General features: G+C 35.3%; 1 protein-coding gene across 4 annotated transcripts in view; it reads right to left on the bottom strand.

Moving 5' to 3' along the window:
• The window catches only part of Cep162 (centrosomal protein 162), an 82,424-nt gene that overhangs the window by 39,772 nt on the left and 25,594 nt on the right, over window positions 1-17,058 (bottom strand). For 3 of the 4 annotated variants that reach the window (XM_074078647.1, XM_074078639.1, XM_074078667.1), the window contains 8 exons: window positions 16,089-16,283; window positions 15,452-15,533; window positions 11,782-12,055; window positions 10,251-10,512; window positions 4,701-4,834; window positions 4,116-4,343; window positions 3,462-3,602; window positions 1,442-1,554 (listed from right to left, as the gene is read on the bottom strand). In XM_074078647.1, coding sequence (XP_073934748.1) covers window positions 1,442-1,554; window positions 3,462-3,602; window positions 4,116-4,343; window positions 4,701-4,834; window positions 10,251-10,512; window positions 11,782-12,055; window positions 15,452-15,533; window positions 16,089-16,283 — 1,429 coding nt within the window. The remainder of the gene's footprint in view (window positions 1-1,441; window positions 1,555-3,461; window positions 3,603-4,115; window positions 4,344-4,700; window positions 4,835-10,250; window positions 10,513-11,781; window positions 12,056-15,451; window positions 15,534-16,088; window positions 16,284-17,058) is intronic. The other variant, XM_020188071.2, reaches the window with a different exon arrangement.

The following is a 17,058-nucleotide window of genomic DNA, read 5'->3' as shown; positions in this document are numbered from 1 at the left end:
TATTATGCAGAGTTTAGGAATCTGTATTAAGACCATCTAGCCATACTGTACTAAATAAAACATTTATTTCATTGTGGAAGTTCATTTAGAACTTCAGTTTGGGATCCTGGAATAATTCTTTTTAGAAGCCAGGTAGTAAAAGATGTGATATTTGATAATGCACTATGGAAGCATCTGGAAAGCAGATGTAAATATTTCTATGCACCACATCAAGATACTTGGCCTGGCATTACATCTACCAGGAGAAAGGAGGTTTTTTTTTTTTCTTTTTAATCACAAAAAGGTGCCCTCTGCTTGCCAAGCTGTATAGCTGCTAGCTCTGTCTACTACAGAGTGTCTTCCTATTTTGCATGAAAAAAGTCAGTCTGAGCTAACAGTTATACTTCTTATGCAGTAAGTTATCTAGCATCTCCCTCTGCTCACCCCACCAAAAAAGGAACAAGCCTGTCAATAAACATGGTAACATTCATGACATTCATGGTGAAGGAAAGTTCTCCTGATAACAGTTCTATCTAAATGATTAGGCATTTATGTGAAATGATGCACAAATAGTAGTTAAATGATGCACAAATAGTAGTTATTTCCAAAAAGATTGTACCCTAGTTTGTCCATGTTTGTAGGTTTGGCATTTTTACTTAGTATGTTAAAGCTGGAAGCAGTAATAGCCCAAAGACTCTGCAATCTGAAATATGGGGTGTTTGTGCTCTGCTGCATGCTGTGGCAAGTGTTGGGTGCAACAACTCACTGGTGTCTCCTTCTCTAGAGAAATGCCCTCAGCCAAACCTTAGTTCCTGGCCTGGAAGACATCCCCACTCCTTTCCCAGGTACATGCCTGCCAGTGACTAGGGCCGCCCCTTGCCTCAAGTGGATAACAACTCTGTGGTATGATCTGTTCTCCGGGGCTTTTTGGTGGGAACAGAATGGAGCCAGGCTCTAGCTGAGACTACACTCTTACTTTCTCTCTCCTCCCTCACCCATCTTGCTTCCCTGTCTCCTTTTCTTGAGAGTTATCCTACAGGATATCACCTCCACAAAGATCTCTAGCTCAGGTTTTGGAGAAGGAAAACCGAAGACCAAAATGATACTGTATGTTTTTTTTTTAACTATTAATTATGTGGTTCTTTAGGAAATGGTTAAGAATCTCGGGCTTAATGAGTGATCAAGATGAATATATATCAATACTATATATTGAATTACCTGAATGCGATATCAAACTCAAATATAACTATGTTGGAAATATTAAAATATATATTAGTTATCTAACACCAAAAGAAAAATCCTCTGAATATTCAACATGTAAAAGTTATCAAACTGGAAATCAGTATACATAAAAAAAAAGTTTACTATTTCTAAGTAAAAATAACTATTAGTAACATAACAATAAAATGTTTAGAAACAGAGTCTAAGTATATTTGATTGTAAGAATTCCAAAAGTACTTACTTTAAAGAAGCCAACTCACTGAATAAACTCTGGTTTTCCTTAAACATTCGCTCTTCGTTTTTCTTGTTTTGTTCTTGGAGCTCTTTTACTTGATTATACAATCTTTCATTTTCCTTGTTAAAAGTAGAAAGATGAATCTAAATTTAAAGTCAGCAGCACTTATATAACATAAAATGCTTGTAATAGGTAAATCTTTTTTTTTTTTTTGCAAGCATGCCAGGCTGGGTCATCATCCCTTTTATTTTTTTTATTTCTTTTATTCATATGTGCATACAATGCTTGGGTCATTTATCCTCCCTTAGGTAAATCTTTTAAATATTTTAAAGTCTTTTAAATTTCTTCAGTTTTAAGTATACAAAATCTTTTTCAAACTTTTTTTTCAAGAGGCTTAACATAATTTTTTTATGTTAAAATGTACACAGTTCTTTTGAAAGTATTTGCTAGAAAGGGGAAAAAAAAAGATATTATATACAAGGAGAGGAAGGGAAGTCAACAGGCCAGAAGCACATAACATGGAGAAATAGTCTTTTTCAAACTTTGTACATTATCTTAGATGAAAACTTGTTATTTAAAAGTAATTATTTCCAAAACACTTAAAACGCTTACTTGATAAAAAAAAGTTGCAAAAATTCTAAAGCTTAAGAGCCCAATGTCATTATGACACCCTGCATTTCACAAGGGTAGATGGGAAAGTGGTTGAAGGTATCACCACCTCCAACTGGGTGGGCCAAGGGTGGGAAGGCCCAGGGACTTCATACACTCTTTTATTTCTGGCCTAAGAGGACAAAATCATGACTTGAGGGAGATTCTGGAAACCTGGCTTCCAATGGTGAAGTAATTAGTTGTAGCCATAATGGGCATTCCTGCTTGTATCTGAAACTGTGAGCTGGGAGTTAAAGACTGAGTGTTTCTGAAAGTTGCCAGGGTAAGGCAGAGTGGAGAACAGACCCAGGTTAGGTTTGAGCTAATAAGTGAGTCAAACTAGCTGAGATAGAGAAAGGGGGTGGTACCAATCTATGTTTAGATGCTCTTATTAACCTCTTTTAAATTGAGAATTTGATGAAAAATAAGGGCCTTTTGAGCATCTAATGAAAACTCATGGATTATCTTACCACGTGTGGGATAGTGACTGGCAGATGGCATTTAAACATACAGAATTAATGATCTTCCCCAAATACCTTGTTACAAAAATTTAGTATTACCTTCAGGGGGAAAGGATGATTGTGAAATCTTAAAATTCCTCTCTATATGTCAAAATCAGAGAAATGGTCTGAAGGATTCTAACTCAAGGGCATGGTGTCCAGTAAAATCAGGCTATTTCTTTAGAACAAATCATGTTATCATTGGCATAATAATACTTTCTCTGAATGCCCCTGGGTGATAATGCATGGCTCAAATCTCAGGCCATGGTCGTCAAAAGAGAAGAATGTAAAGAAAGAAGGGGAGAGGACTAAGAAAGGAGGGAGGCAGGTAGCAATGATAAAGATTTGTGAGATCACTAAGTCTGTCCTGGCTGGAAATAGCTGCCTCTATAAACAAACAGATCTTCTCATATTAAATTTAAAAATTGTTCACCCTCAGAGTGATCAAATACTTGACTTCAGATTCATATTTCTGAATATATTAGAAAACTAGCCAATACTATCTATTACAAAACATTATAGAAAACTAAAGAGAAACAGGGTATTTTCTAAGAATTGCTGCTATTAAAACTAATAACAAGCAAAGTTCATTGATGTCTACACAGCAGGTGGTACAGCTGAGACTGAGAACCAGGTTCTTTAAATACAGAACCCATGCCACTTTGATTTCACCAATGAGAAATGTGCAGATAATCAAATTATTACCTTCCTCATATTTGTCTGTTAAATGAGCATGGATATTTTAATATTTATATTTTAATAGTACATGCTACATTGTATAGTAATAAGTAATATATTATTTTAATATACTTAATATATTACTTTTTATAATTAAAGGATCAAAACCAAATTCATTATGTACTGAAGAATTGCCACACCTGTTGATATCCTTGAAGAAGTGTCTCTTGTTCCTGTATTTCTTTTTGGATTTGTTTCAACTTTTCTTCAGTGACAGGATCAGTTGTTTCTCCAAAATGTAACCATCTTTGTTTTCTGTTTGTTTCTTCAAAACTACTTAACTTTAAGAAAATACACAAATTGTTTTATATGTAGAGGGAAATGATGAAGTGAGAGGTAAGGAAGAAAGAGAAAATTCAAGGTGTTCAAATCCAAAATGTCTTAGAACACTGACCACATTGGATGGTCTGAAACAGTGTTCTGTGCTGATGGTTTTGGTGAGCTGAAGAACTCTGTGATGTTACCATGACATTCTCTGAGTATAGACCTTCTATAGCAGCTCTTGCTCCAACTTCAATTTCTCTGAAGGTCACAATGAACTAACTGGTTTGGTTTGCTTTAAAAAGAACTGCTACCAGAGGAGAATCACTGAAAAGAGCCAATTTAGATTGCCCCCCACAGGGGTTCAATTTAGTCTCATATTAGAAGGCACTCTCCAGAACCATGACCATATTTTATACAGCAAACAGATCAAGTCAAACAGTTGCAGAAGCCCAGGATGACAATGCATTTAGCAGGGAGAACACATAGTTTTTAATAAATAAAAAGAAAAAATGGAACAATGTGCTTAGTACCTTGGCTTGAAGAATATAATTTTCTTGATTCAATTTGAGGAGTTCTTTTTCCTGTTGTTTCTTTAGGTCTTCCAATTTATTTTCCAGCTCTTTCTCTTTTTCTGTGAATGCGACTTTAATTTGCTCAATTAGGGCTTGTGCACCCCTCCATTTTTCCTCTGCTACTTGAACTCTTTTAAGCATAAATAATTCTTTCTCCTTGTTCCCACCAGAATATTCTGATGAATCCTTTTAAGGAAAAGCATTAGTTCATTATGCTAGCTGTATAGATAACACTCGAATATAAGTAGTTAGAAAAAAAAATAAAGGACACAAAATAAAAATAAGATGGTTCATAATGTCCTATTGGAAAGAAAATCAGTATGAGTGACTTAGGAAATCTTTTCTTGAAGGAAAGAAATTTCATGTTTATTATTTATTTTATATATGCTTGTATTAACATATCACTTGTACACATTAATGAGATTCATTGATATTACATGTGTATGCAATGTGCAATGATCATATATTTTGTTATTTACAAAGTTTTAATGCAATTTTAGAATATAAAACATTATGAATACCAATGTGAAATTTAATACCTACAGTCTGAAATTGAATGCAAGACTCAGTTGCTATAGGATCGTCAGACTTCTTAAGAGTAGCCAGGCAACTTTCATTTTTGGAAACTGGTTTACTCAAAGCTGCAGGCTTGATGAGTTTTGTTCCAGACAAGATTTCTAAATATTGCAAACAATGGATGAAAGAAACACAAATACAAAGTTGAATGTGGATCTAACAACTATGTAACAAAATAAGTATGAAAGCAGTGTGAAAACTGAGATAAAATGATGACTTCCACATAGGCTGATGTATACCTTTCAGCACAGCTGTTCACTACGGTAACTGCACCACTACCACCACAGTCACATTCTACCCACTTTGACACACATGGCTAATTGACCCAAGACTCCTGGCAAATGACAAATGGAGCTAAATTAATGTGATGAAATTGAGTGGGATAACTTCAGGCTTTATTATTTTTAAATAATTCTTCTAGATGTTCACAGTAGTAAGAATTTCTAAATGATGAATCAAAGAACAGCTGATAACTTTCTGAAGCATTTTCATTCAGATAAGTAAGCCTTCAAAGCACACTTTTTTTTAAGCAATGTATAACAACACATTATATTATCAATGATGTAATTATATCATTGATGTAAATTACACAGAGGACTTTAAGAGCTAACCTAAATTTGATTTTAAGAGATTAAAAATGTTGCTATAATACCACAGTAACATATGTTAAACTAGAAAAATGTAATTAATGGGTATTCTAGTCCAATTTTCCATTTTAAGGTAACTTAGAAAACTCTAAAGAGTAGAAATAATTCTTAAGCCAATACATTATTCAGTTAGTAATAAACAACATTTAGGAGAAATATCTAGAAGGGATCCTAAAACCCATACTAAAATATTACAGGTCTCGTGGGTGGAGTGCACAAGGTCAAAAAGGGTGGAGAGGCTTCTCGGTCCGATCTCAGTATCCCGAAGGATCTACATAGCCAAGAAGAAATGGTGACATTTTTTTGATGCTGTTCTCACCAGTACTGAGAAACAGCATGAACAGCTGCACAGGCAATCGCCTAAGCAGAAGGCCAGTTGCTGGCACCTGGCAGCCCTGACCCCCAGGAGGAGGAGTAACTTTGTGTATGTACAGAGCTACCAGGACATACAGATGTCCAGGGAGAAACTGGGAAGTGCTTCCTGGAGTTTGTGCAGGAGATACTGGAGTTCAGGGAGCTATTGGAGGTTCTGCAACATTGCTATGTCCAAATCTCCAGAGAGATGGGCACTAACATAGAGTACATTGCCCTTTAGTACTGAAGGCACAACACCTAGACAAAAAGTAGTATGCCAGCTGGTCAGCCCACAACAAAAGAGAGATGAAGATGGAACAGCAGGAACCAATGTTGCTGCTTGTGGTTGAGCCCAGTGATTGGCAGGTCAAAATTCCTGGCAGCGTCCCAGAAACCTGCTTCTGAGCCTGCCTCAGGCCACTTGGGTCCCCAGGAACTTCCCAATAGCAGAGTGACTTTCAAGAGGTGAACCTCACTGACAATGTGGTGCCAGTGTTAGGAGAAGCTGGGGTGGCTTGGCCCCCAGAGTACCCCACTGATGTGCTGCTGGAGATGCAGAACTCCCAGAAGGATGCAGGCTTGGGCAGTGACCTCTTTTTCTACCATGGTCATGAGAATGATGGGGTGTAATCATGGTCATCTGATAGATAGTCTAATCTTGGAGAAGTGGTGCAGGCACTCTGCCCCATCAGTTTCTGCTACCCAAGTTCCTGCCATTCCTTTCTAGTCTTCCTTTATATTTACCGTAACATGATCAGAACCCCTATGTTAGCAGAGGTGTAGGCTCTTTGCCATTTAGGCAAGGTCTGAGTCTTCATTTTTGGACTTCTGTTCTGGAAAATTGCCTAAAATTCATAATTATGGACTGGGCTGCCAATGCTGGGGTCAAGGGCTCTATCACCTTACCCAGAGGTGTTATTTATTTATTTACTTATTCTGAGATATGTCTTACTATGTACTCTATGGTGGCCTTTAAGTCATCTCCCAGTCTCCCAAGTTCTGAGATTACAGTCTTGTATCACCATGTGTAGCTTTGATTGGTGGTTCTTGATAGCAACTGTCGCTTGATGGATGTCCTGGCCATATTTGTTTTTCTGGCAGTACTAAGGTTTTGAATTCAGGATCTTGTGCCTACTAAGTGAGTACTGCACCATTTAAGCTATGACTCTAGACCTTTTTGCTTTATTTTTCAGATAAAATCTGATGATTTTATCCAGGATGGCCTTGAACTGTGATTCTCCTATGTATACCTCCTGCATTGATGGGATTGCAAGGCATGCTTGTTCTTTGATACAGTCTCACTACCTTCCCTGCCACCCACCCTAAGCTGGTTGCCAACCATGATCTTTCTATCTCTGCCTTTTAAGGTGTTGGGATTATAGATGTGAACCTCTGCACTGACATTTTATAATCCTCATCATTATGAAAATTTAGATGCAGAGACCTATGCAGAAAGAATAACAAATCATGGAAAACAGAAACAGGAAACTTCAGTTCTGAAAAGAGCTATGCTCCTAGTCTTCTCTATGAATAGAAGCTGCTCTTTTGCTTCTCCATCACAAGTGCTAAGGAAGAAAATGAATACCGTAAACTGGTTTGTCCCAAAGTTCACCTACAAAAAGTCTTCCAATCATTTGCAAAATGCTTGGCTTTTACACATTATTTTTAAAATAGCTACATAATTGAAAGTAGAATTGTATACTACTCTAAGAGTTCATGCTGAGTTTTGTGTGAACAGTTTAGTTGTTACAGAATGAGTATGAGAAAAGCAACCTGGAGATCAGGTTTCTAGCTTTAGTCCAGGTAATTTACTACCTAGCACTAAGAACTAAGTCCTGGAATGATCTCAGTATTCTTATCAGGATAAAGGGAAGATTATACAGATCAACAGTTCTTTACCTAAGTCCAAGGATTCCCAAAGGCCTATGAATGATTTCAGAGATTCCACAGGCTTGAATAGAAATCATTTCATATTCATTTTAGTTAATCCCTAATTAAAATGCTAATTTCATTCTGTTATGGATGTGAGTTACAAATAAATGTTAGTGGTATCTCTACCTTTATTTACCTATGCCTTTGTTCCCCTTGGAAATCATAGACATTTTCCTCTTCAAATATTTTTGTGGCATGGATATAGAGGTACAATTTTTCTCATTATATTCTGAATTTACACAGATATTATACTGGTTGCTAATCCATGGTATTTAATATATTAATTAATAAGCACATATATTGTTATGGTATGAGTATGTTATTAAAACATTTTAATAATTGCCTCTATAAAATTAGTTTTCTTTGTAATTCTCTGAATTTTATCTTATCGAGTAGAAAACATTATCCTCAGATAGGGTCGTGTCTTAGTGTGTCTTTATAGTAAAAAAAAGATGGGAACACAAAAGAATCCTTTTATTGAATAAACTACATCAGTCTCCTAATTTGTAAAGTTCAGTGACTATAGTTCTAAAATATTTACTCAAATATACCAATTGGAAATTATGTTGGAATAAAAATTAAGAATTGTACAACTAATAAAACCCATTTCTAAAATCTGAAAAAAAATAAAATAAAATATTACAGGTCTCAAACACTCCATAAACATTATCTGACTGTCTTAGAGTAAGTGAGTAACTTCCAAATGTATATTTTTAAAATAATTTCTTTAAACTGTTAACGTTTTAAATGTAGAATTTACTTTTTCATTAAAAATGTTATACATGACAGGGTTGGAAGCATGGCTCAGTGGCAGAGAGCTTGCCTAGCAAGTGTGAAGCCTTTAGTTCAAACACCTGTGCTGCTTAAAAAAAAAAAAAGTTACACATGATTATTAAATACTTGGAAAATACAGAAAAGCCAACCTTTCAATCTTCATAGGCATGCAAATGTTTTCCTTACAGAGTTATGATCATATTTAATAAGACTGTTTCATGTAGGTTTCCTGGGGAAATTCCCTAAAGCAGTCATAAAGAAATTGCTTGAATAAAGAAGCAGCATGTAATCCTTCTGCAACACTGTGGTGGTAGGGTCATCACTGTGACCAAGGTAAGGGGTCAGTTCTGATAGCTCTCCTCAGAACCAAGCAGCTAGGAACAGGTTGTTCTTCAGTTCACAGTTGTAATCTGCTAGTCATTTCACACTTTTTCCCTTCCTGAATTCTTTTGATTTCTCTCAGTGGGCCAAAATATCTTAAGTAATTATTTTCAATAATGGCAAATAAATAGTATGTTCTTTCTTTACATCTTTAAATGAAAAAACTTTTTTTTCCTCTCTTTTTGGCAGTACTCATCTAATGACATTACTATTTCCCAAGGAAAACCGAAGCAATCAGAAGAGCACTCGCATTCTCTCCTTACCACATCTACCCATCTTGCAGCATATGGTCTCCACATCTACAACACAGGAAGCATCCACGCTCTCATCCAATGCCAGTTCTTACTGTGCACCATTACAGATCTTCCACTCAAGGATGCTTCCCTGGCAATTATTCTGTTACTCTGCTGTACAGGTTTATTTTCCTCTCTTCTAAATTTCTCTTGACAGCATACACACACACTATCACTTCTCCGGTTAAAGCAAAGCAAAAAAGCTTCTCTTTACCTCACCTTCCAAGGCAGCTACTGCCCCATTTTTGGCATCTTTTTACAGTATCTTCTTCCAGGGTGTTCTATGACTTGAAGCACCAATTCCACTCCTCCTATTCCTTCCTACCCCTAGTCATTTTACATTGCACCACCACCTTTCCAATGGAAACTGCTCTTCTACTTCGTTGATGACTTCCTGATTGCTAAAACCAAAGATCAGTTCTCAGTCTTCATTTTCCTTTGCAAGAGACAGAGCAAATCCTTCTTCCTAATATACTTTCTTCATTTGATTTTCAGAATTCTCTATGCTCTGAGGTTTCCTCCAACTCCTTCTCTCCTTTGAAGTTTCCCCTTGTTTTGCCTGATCTATTAAGGTAATCATGCCTTGGGCCTCCGTTCCTGGTTGGCTTTTTTCCCCCTCTAACCATCCTTACTCTTTTGGTACTGTCAGTGACTTTCATAGTTTAAAAGCCATCTCTGTTAGTTTTTAACAGTAACTCTCAAAATGTATATGCAGTTCATACCACCCCATGAACTCTGGGCTCATATCTAGCTGTCTCTGCCATATCCACTTGCATGTCAAACTGACACTTTGAAGACTAAACTCCTGGTTTTCCCTCCAGCCCCAAATCTACTCATCTTCAGCATTCCTCATCTAGGGGACAGTAACTACATTATTCTAGTAGTTGCTTGTGCCAAAACCGTTAGCAACCCAAAACCAGTCCTCTGTGTTTTTGGTTCTATCTTCTAAATATATCCTCACCTAACCACTTTTCATCACCTCCACTACCAATAACTTGGGTCAAGGTCTATTACCTCCTATAAACTGCATGTTCCATAAAAGGAATGTAGTTCCTTAAAATTAATTCTCTTCCACAAAAGTCAAGTAATACATATTATATGCACAGAATTCTATCTTGAAAAGAGTGTATTATTACCTTTTTTCCTAGCTTGATTTGAGGTGGGACTGGATCTCAAGGTTTTGCTCTTCATAATGTCCTTTGAAGTTTTCTTTTCAAGAGTAGAAAATAACTTGAGTGGTGAACTGGGTTTGCCATAGCCTGAACTCCTAACTGATGCATATAGTCCACTCTGGGGTTTTCTTTTAAGCAAAGGAGGTGCACTTCTTGCCTTCTTATATGGTACCTGTTTACCAATCACAGCTCGTTCTGCTCCAGAATTGAGTTGAGATCTGAAAGTCTGTGCACAACAGAAACTGTTCAGTATCTAAATGAACTTCAACTATTGATGTTAAAGAATTTACGGAAGAAAAATGACAATGGTTTCCAAATAATAAAATTTGCAAATTAGTAAAGTTTTTTAGTTCATTAAAATTTAAACATTTTGAAGTACACCTTCAAAGTCAGCATTAAAAAGAACACAAATTGCTAGCAGAGTGGATCAAGCAGTACGGCACCTGCCTAGCAAGTGTGAAGCCCTGAGTTCAAACCCAGTACTGCCAAAAATAGACAAGAGAGAACAAAATTAGTAAGGCAAAATAAGCTTTCCAGAAAGCAAGATACAATGAACATAGAAGAGGGCAAAGAAGAACATCTTTTGAAATGAAATTTGAAATCTTTATTTTTTTTCATCTGGACTTAAGATGATTCAAAAATTGTATTAATACCTTGCCTTATCCTACAAAGAACTGAAATGATTTATTTAGTAAATACCTAATTCAAAATTATAAAATACAAATAGAATATTGAGACTACGAGAACTATAAGAAAAATAGGATTAAAAAGGAACGGCAGGGCTGGCGGAGTGGCTCAAGATATAAGAGTGAATAACTAGCAAGCATGGGGTCAAGTTCAAACCTCACGACCGCCACAAAAAAAAAAAAAAAAAAAAAACTGGCACCGATGGTGCATGCCTATAATCTAGCTACTCAGGAGGTAGAGATCAGGAGGATCATGATTCAAAGTCAGTCCAGGCAAATACTTCACAAGACCCTATGATGAAAAACTCATCAGAAAAAAGGCTGGTGGAGTGGCTCAAAGTAGGCCCCAAGTTCAAACCCCAGTGCTAAAAAAGAAAAACAAAGAAAAAGGAACACCAAAATGCATGAAGAATAAGTTTCTTCATGGTTGCTAATAATATTCTTTATTACAAAATGCCGACAGTGCAAACTACTGGAAAGACTAAGCAATGAGCACTACAGTGATGAATAAACTTTGTTTTCTTGAATTATTCAAATTCTGGACTATATGTGCTATAAGAAAAAAGAAAAAAAAAGGAAAAGAGGAGAAAAGAAGGTATAAAGAATGGCCTCTAAAAGAAAGCTAATGTTGAATTTGGGCCTGGAGGTGTGGTAATAAGTATCACCCGCGAATATCCAGGATGTATAGTGAAGGTCAGTATGTAATCAATTCCACTAATGAAGAGGTATGCACTTATTTACAGTACTTATATACTTTCCATCACTTCACTCTTCAATGTAGCAAATCAATTTAGATTATAAACACTTACTTCATTAATTTTGTCATCCTGAGGTGGTAATGAAGAATTAACAGATATTTTTTTCCTCAAAATATCAAGGCACATTTTATCAACATGTTCTTCCACAACTGTTGGACAGCTACTTTCCATACTCCCATGTGTTTTCTTTTGTAAAACTGCATTATCATTTTTTTCAAAAAATTGGTTCACATGTCTCAGGTCTTGAGACGCAGCATTTGCATTCATCTTAAGGGGTAAAGAGGTAATATATTCACTTTCTTTACTATCAGCCACTTTCTTAGAACTATAAAACAAAACAGGACACAAAGGATAAATTTTACACAGTATGTTTCTTCAATTATCAGTCATATACATACATATACATATTATACAAATGTATGTATACATATATTCATGTGTGTGTATATATATACACATGTGTATATATACACATACACATGTTACAAATTTGTATAACATATACATGTCATAAATGTTACATAATTGTTTTAATTTCAGATAATTTTAATGTGGTATAATAATAGATTATATAGTATAATCTAAAAGTGACTTTGAGACCTTTTAGAAAGGCCAAACCAAACAAAACCGAGGCTGCTTTTATATAATAAAAATAAAATATAAATTTCTTTTATATAGTTTATTCATAGTTTAAGTCAATATGCACTTGAAGCAAGAAAAAACACAAGCAAGGTTAAGTCAGGCTCAAAAGTCAAAGGTCACATTTTTTCCTCAAATGTGGAAGCTTGACCTGTAAGCTAAATGTATCTATAAACACATATACGATCATATATATGTGTGTGTATATTTACATATATATGTAAACAAATATGTAAACATATATGTGTATATATATATATATATAGTGAGAGAACATGATTACATTAGTGAGCATGTCTGAGGGGACTATAGGAGGTGGGAGAGGGAAAGAAAATGTTAGAGAATGAAAAAATATTGACACTTTCCATCTATGTATGAATATAATATAACATTATGCACTGTAAGCTGTTGAATATTAGGAGAGCATGGTGATAGAGAAAGAGTAAGTAATGGAAGAATTAATTTCATTAAAGCACAATATATACAGGCCTGAAGTGCCAAGGTGAACACCCTTGAATTATTAATATACACTTTAAAAAAATGAAGGACAGGAGGGTAAAACAGGTCTTTTCTGGGGGTGGATACCAGCAAGAGTGGGGTGGGCATAGGAAAGGTTGAATGAGAGTGCATGTGGTAGATGTACTTTGTATTCATATGTGAAAATAAAAGAATGAGACCTGTTGAAATTGTTCTAAGTAGGAGGGGAGGAGGGAGAAGGATGGAGAGGATAAATCTAAAATATATTGTAAGCACATATGTAAATATCACAATGTATCCCCCTGTACAACTATTATATGCTAATAAAAAATTTAAAAAGGAGAAAAACACTTATATATTTCTGGAAGAAACTAAAGAAGTGACAATTTATGTTAAGGAGGCATACAGTATAAATACCAAAAAGCACAAATGTAATCATAGTATGAGATTTTGAAAGTTTTGAAAGTAAAAAGAGAAAATTCACTAGGATTTTAAAATCATTTCTGTGGTTTAAACTACTTAAATGAAATAAAACAATTCAGACAATTAGATATTTAACATCTGGAAAATACATCTTAAATTTGATTAAATACCAGCAAACTATAGGTAATCCAAAAATATGAGAATTGTTATTCTTGAATTATTTAATCATGGTCTATTAAGTCATTTGATTTTATGATCTATAAAATAAAATTAAGAACACTTTAAGAGGCTACCATTTTCATATTAGGTACACTGGCTTCTCTGTAACTAATGGAAACTCCTAGAATAGCTGGAATCATCAGAAATATAACAGTTTTTTTCCTTCTTCACAAGCAGAATTTGGCTACATGTTAATCAAAACTGCTTCCCATTCTTGCCATTTTGCATCTAGATGGGGTCATTTACTAGTTCTTGCCTTTAGAATTTGAGTACTAGCATGACAAAAACTGAACACGTGTCACTGGCTTAGTGGCCAGGCTTTGGGCAGCAGGGAACTGATAACAAAGACTGGAAAGATGGCAACCTATGTTTTACACTGCAAAACATTTGATAAACCGTCTTCTACAAGAGCTTAGAAGGTAGACCATACACATGCTGAACCTGGAGTAGTAAGAGAAATAAACAACTGGAGAGAATAGAGTTATTAAGTGCTGGCTACTATTGGCTGCTTTCAACAAGACATTATAAAAATACCAGATGTCTAAGGATAGAACAGACTGGTCTGTACATAGAATTGAAAGGGAATAGAAAAGTCATGAAAGTCAGGGTTCTATGACTAGACCTAATCAATAAGACTCGACATGGAAAAATGCCATTAGAAAGATTTCATGAGCCTTCTTAGTTGAAAAGAGTGATTCAGTCCCTTGGCAAAGGTCATACCAAGGGTGTCTTCTTCATGCTTAAGATTATTGTTCCCCCAAATATCCAGATTACTGCAAATAAATTGAGAGAAAAAAACCTCCAGAGGGCCAAGGAATCAAAGACCAAAAGCAGATTTAAACCTCTGTCTAGCAAAGAACTTTAATTGTGGTTATTGGCACATGGAACTGACTAGAACCAAACAGATCAGAAGGCTACTGAACTTTCTGAAGGCTTACACTCTATTTAAAAGTAAAGCAAAGCAAAACAAATGAACCCCCCCAAAACCTAGAAGCCTTAAACTACTTGCAGGAAGGAAGTAGTCTGAGAAAGGATCATATCCCTAAAAGATGCTGTCATATCCTCCTCACAAACACTTTGGTTATTATCAAGCAAGACAAATAGATTCCCCAAGTAATGGAACCAGGGGTTATATAGCGTACAATATTTGTAAGACATTTCTTTTAAGGTGTAGAGTTAATAGCTTTATCAAGAGAAATCCTATCCCTAAGGTAGGAATCTTTACGGGATCTTTTCTGTGTTTTCAAAGTTGCAACACTGCTGTACTTTCCTTTCTCAAAGGCAGTATTTATTGTAGTTCATCACTATACATTGGGTGGGGCTATGGAGGTATGTAACTTGTCTTTTTTTGAGGATAAAGATGCCTGTCTTGCATGTTATGAGGATCATATGAGACACTGAATGTAACACTGTAAGTATTACATAAATGCAAAGTTGTCTAGAACAAGGTTACTGTGATTACTACTCTGTATTCAAGAATGACAGACACATGCAGTAAACTATATTGAAGCTGGAGGATTTTCATGAAGCCCATTTCTCTTATAACCACAGAATTTACCCTGTGAGACAATGAGCAGTTGGTGACTAAATTAAAACTGGTTTATAAAGGAGCAAAGCTATGATTCATTTTCCCACTCATCGTGAATCAACTATCCCTGTGCTATTTAAAACTGAAAAGATCATATATTTCAGTGAGAAGTTTAGGACAAATTGATGGTAGCAACTTTTTTTAGCAGCATTTGTTTTTTTCTTTTAGCATTAAAAGAATTTTGATGAATTGAAAACAAATATAAGGAGACAGTTAGTGACTCACACTTAGATACACATAGGCCAATATTAGCTATTAATCATTCACTAGGCATGATTACATAGAACAAAAGACTATAACATTTCTAATGACAAAACAGTAAGAAAACAAAAACTCAACAAAGCAACCTACATGATAATTCCAAAACACTCATACCTGACAGGGTGTAAATCAAAACCACTGACCCCAAAGGAATCTATTCTGATAGGTTTCATCAATTCCTCTACTGTGGGCAGATCTAAGAGAAAAAAGTTAAAGTAGAAACCAAAAATGTTATCTACATGGCTTAATTTACACATTTAACATCACCAAATGACATTTTCTCTAATAGTTAACAAAACATCATGTGCAATAAATGAAGCCTCCCAGGATGAACTTGTTTGTAACAGGAAAGTATCCTGTGATATTTACCATGAAATCAAGCATATCAAATACATTTCTCAAATATCAATAATAAATATATACTTACACCTACAACATACACATATTTGCTAAGTACGTAGTTAGTTGATCTCAAAGTCTATTCTCTGCATACTGAAAGAGTGAAAAAAGGTCAACATTTGCTGATTTGGTCAAGTTTTATTAGAAAAAAGAACTGAAATTTTATTCTGGGTTCAGCTCTGACTTTACATTTGAATCAGTGATTCCCAGACTTCATTTGAAAAAACCCTAATTAAGTTTGAGACTAAAAATGAGCTCCACTGTAAACTGAATTCAAAATACACTCTACTAGAAACTGTTTAAGAATGTCTCAAACTAGTTTAAAACTTTGATGTATCTGTCAGCTTTTTACCAGATTCAGGAGTAGAGATATTTTTTGAAGACTCTTCATTTTCTTGAGGATGATCTTTCACTGAGCTTCTGATATCTTCCATGGTCTTACTCTCAATTCTTTGTTCATCTGTATCTCCCAAGGAATGGGCTACATGACAATAAGCCTGATGTAGGGCTTCAATGTCACTAGTACTTTGTCGGGAAGAAATACCTGCTGAAATAAATGCCATTACATAGTAAACAGGAGAAATAAAACACTAACATCGTTCCTTAATTTTAGGAACAGTGAACAAGGCTGTAGGATAGTAACATTATAAAAGCAGAGTCAAATAGAAAGCTCTATAATTCATGGCTGGATTATAGATCTCATAGCAGGCTTGGTAACTAATACTTTTTAGCAAATTGCGAAGCGTTGTGACATGGCAACTATCAAGTCTGACCTCACTGGTTATTGCTCTCTCACCCTATTATCCTTAACCAATCTTGACATTGGATAAAACTATTCGTAAATTTCCCACACTAACACATTATTTTGAAGGAGTCTATCGTTCCCTCAGCACTATCACTCTCTTGTTCTCTGTTATCCTGTACCATTTTGTAGTCTGTAGTTTTTTAAATTACAATTCACTCCACTAACTTTGCAATACACTATGTGTTTCAACATCCTGTCAAAGCTCCTATAATTCAAAATAATTTTCTCAGTTCTTTTCAACCTATGAGATATTTTACATGGTCATTTTTCTGGTAACTGTTTCTTCTACATCTTTTCTTCTCCTTGTTACACCTATCACACCAATGGCTATTTCTCCATTTCTTATGGTCAATGGCTCATTCTGGTGCCTTATCTCTAGCCCTCTTTTTTAACCTTCCCACTTTATACTCAAATGTTCATTACTTCCAAATCTGTCTTTTGTCCTTTTTTCTTTTCTGAGTATGGAACTTTCTAACAAATATTTAGATTGTCCTATAAATAAATCACATCTAATATT

Source organism: Castor canadensis, chromosome 1 (assembly GCF_047511655.1).
Source record: "Castor canadensis chromosome 1, mCasCan1.hap1v2, whole genome shotgun sequence".
Lineage (NCBI taxonomy): Eukaryota > Metazoa > Chordata > Mammalia > Rodentia > Castoridae > Castor > Castor canadensis.
The sequence above is the reverse complement of the archived record's forward strand: the minus strand, read 5'-3'. Positions and strand labels throughout refer to the sequence as shown.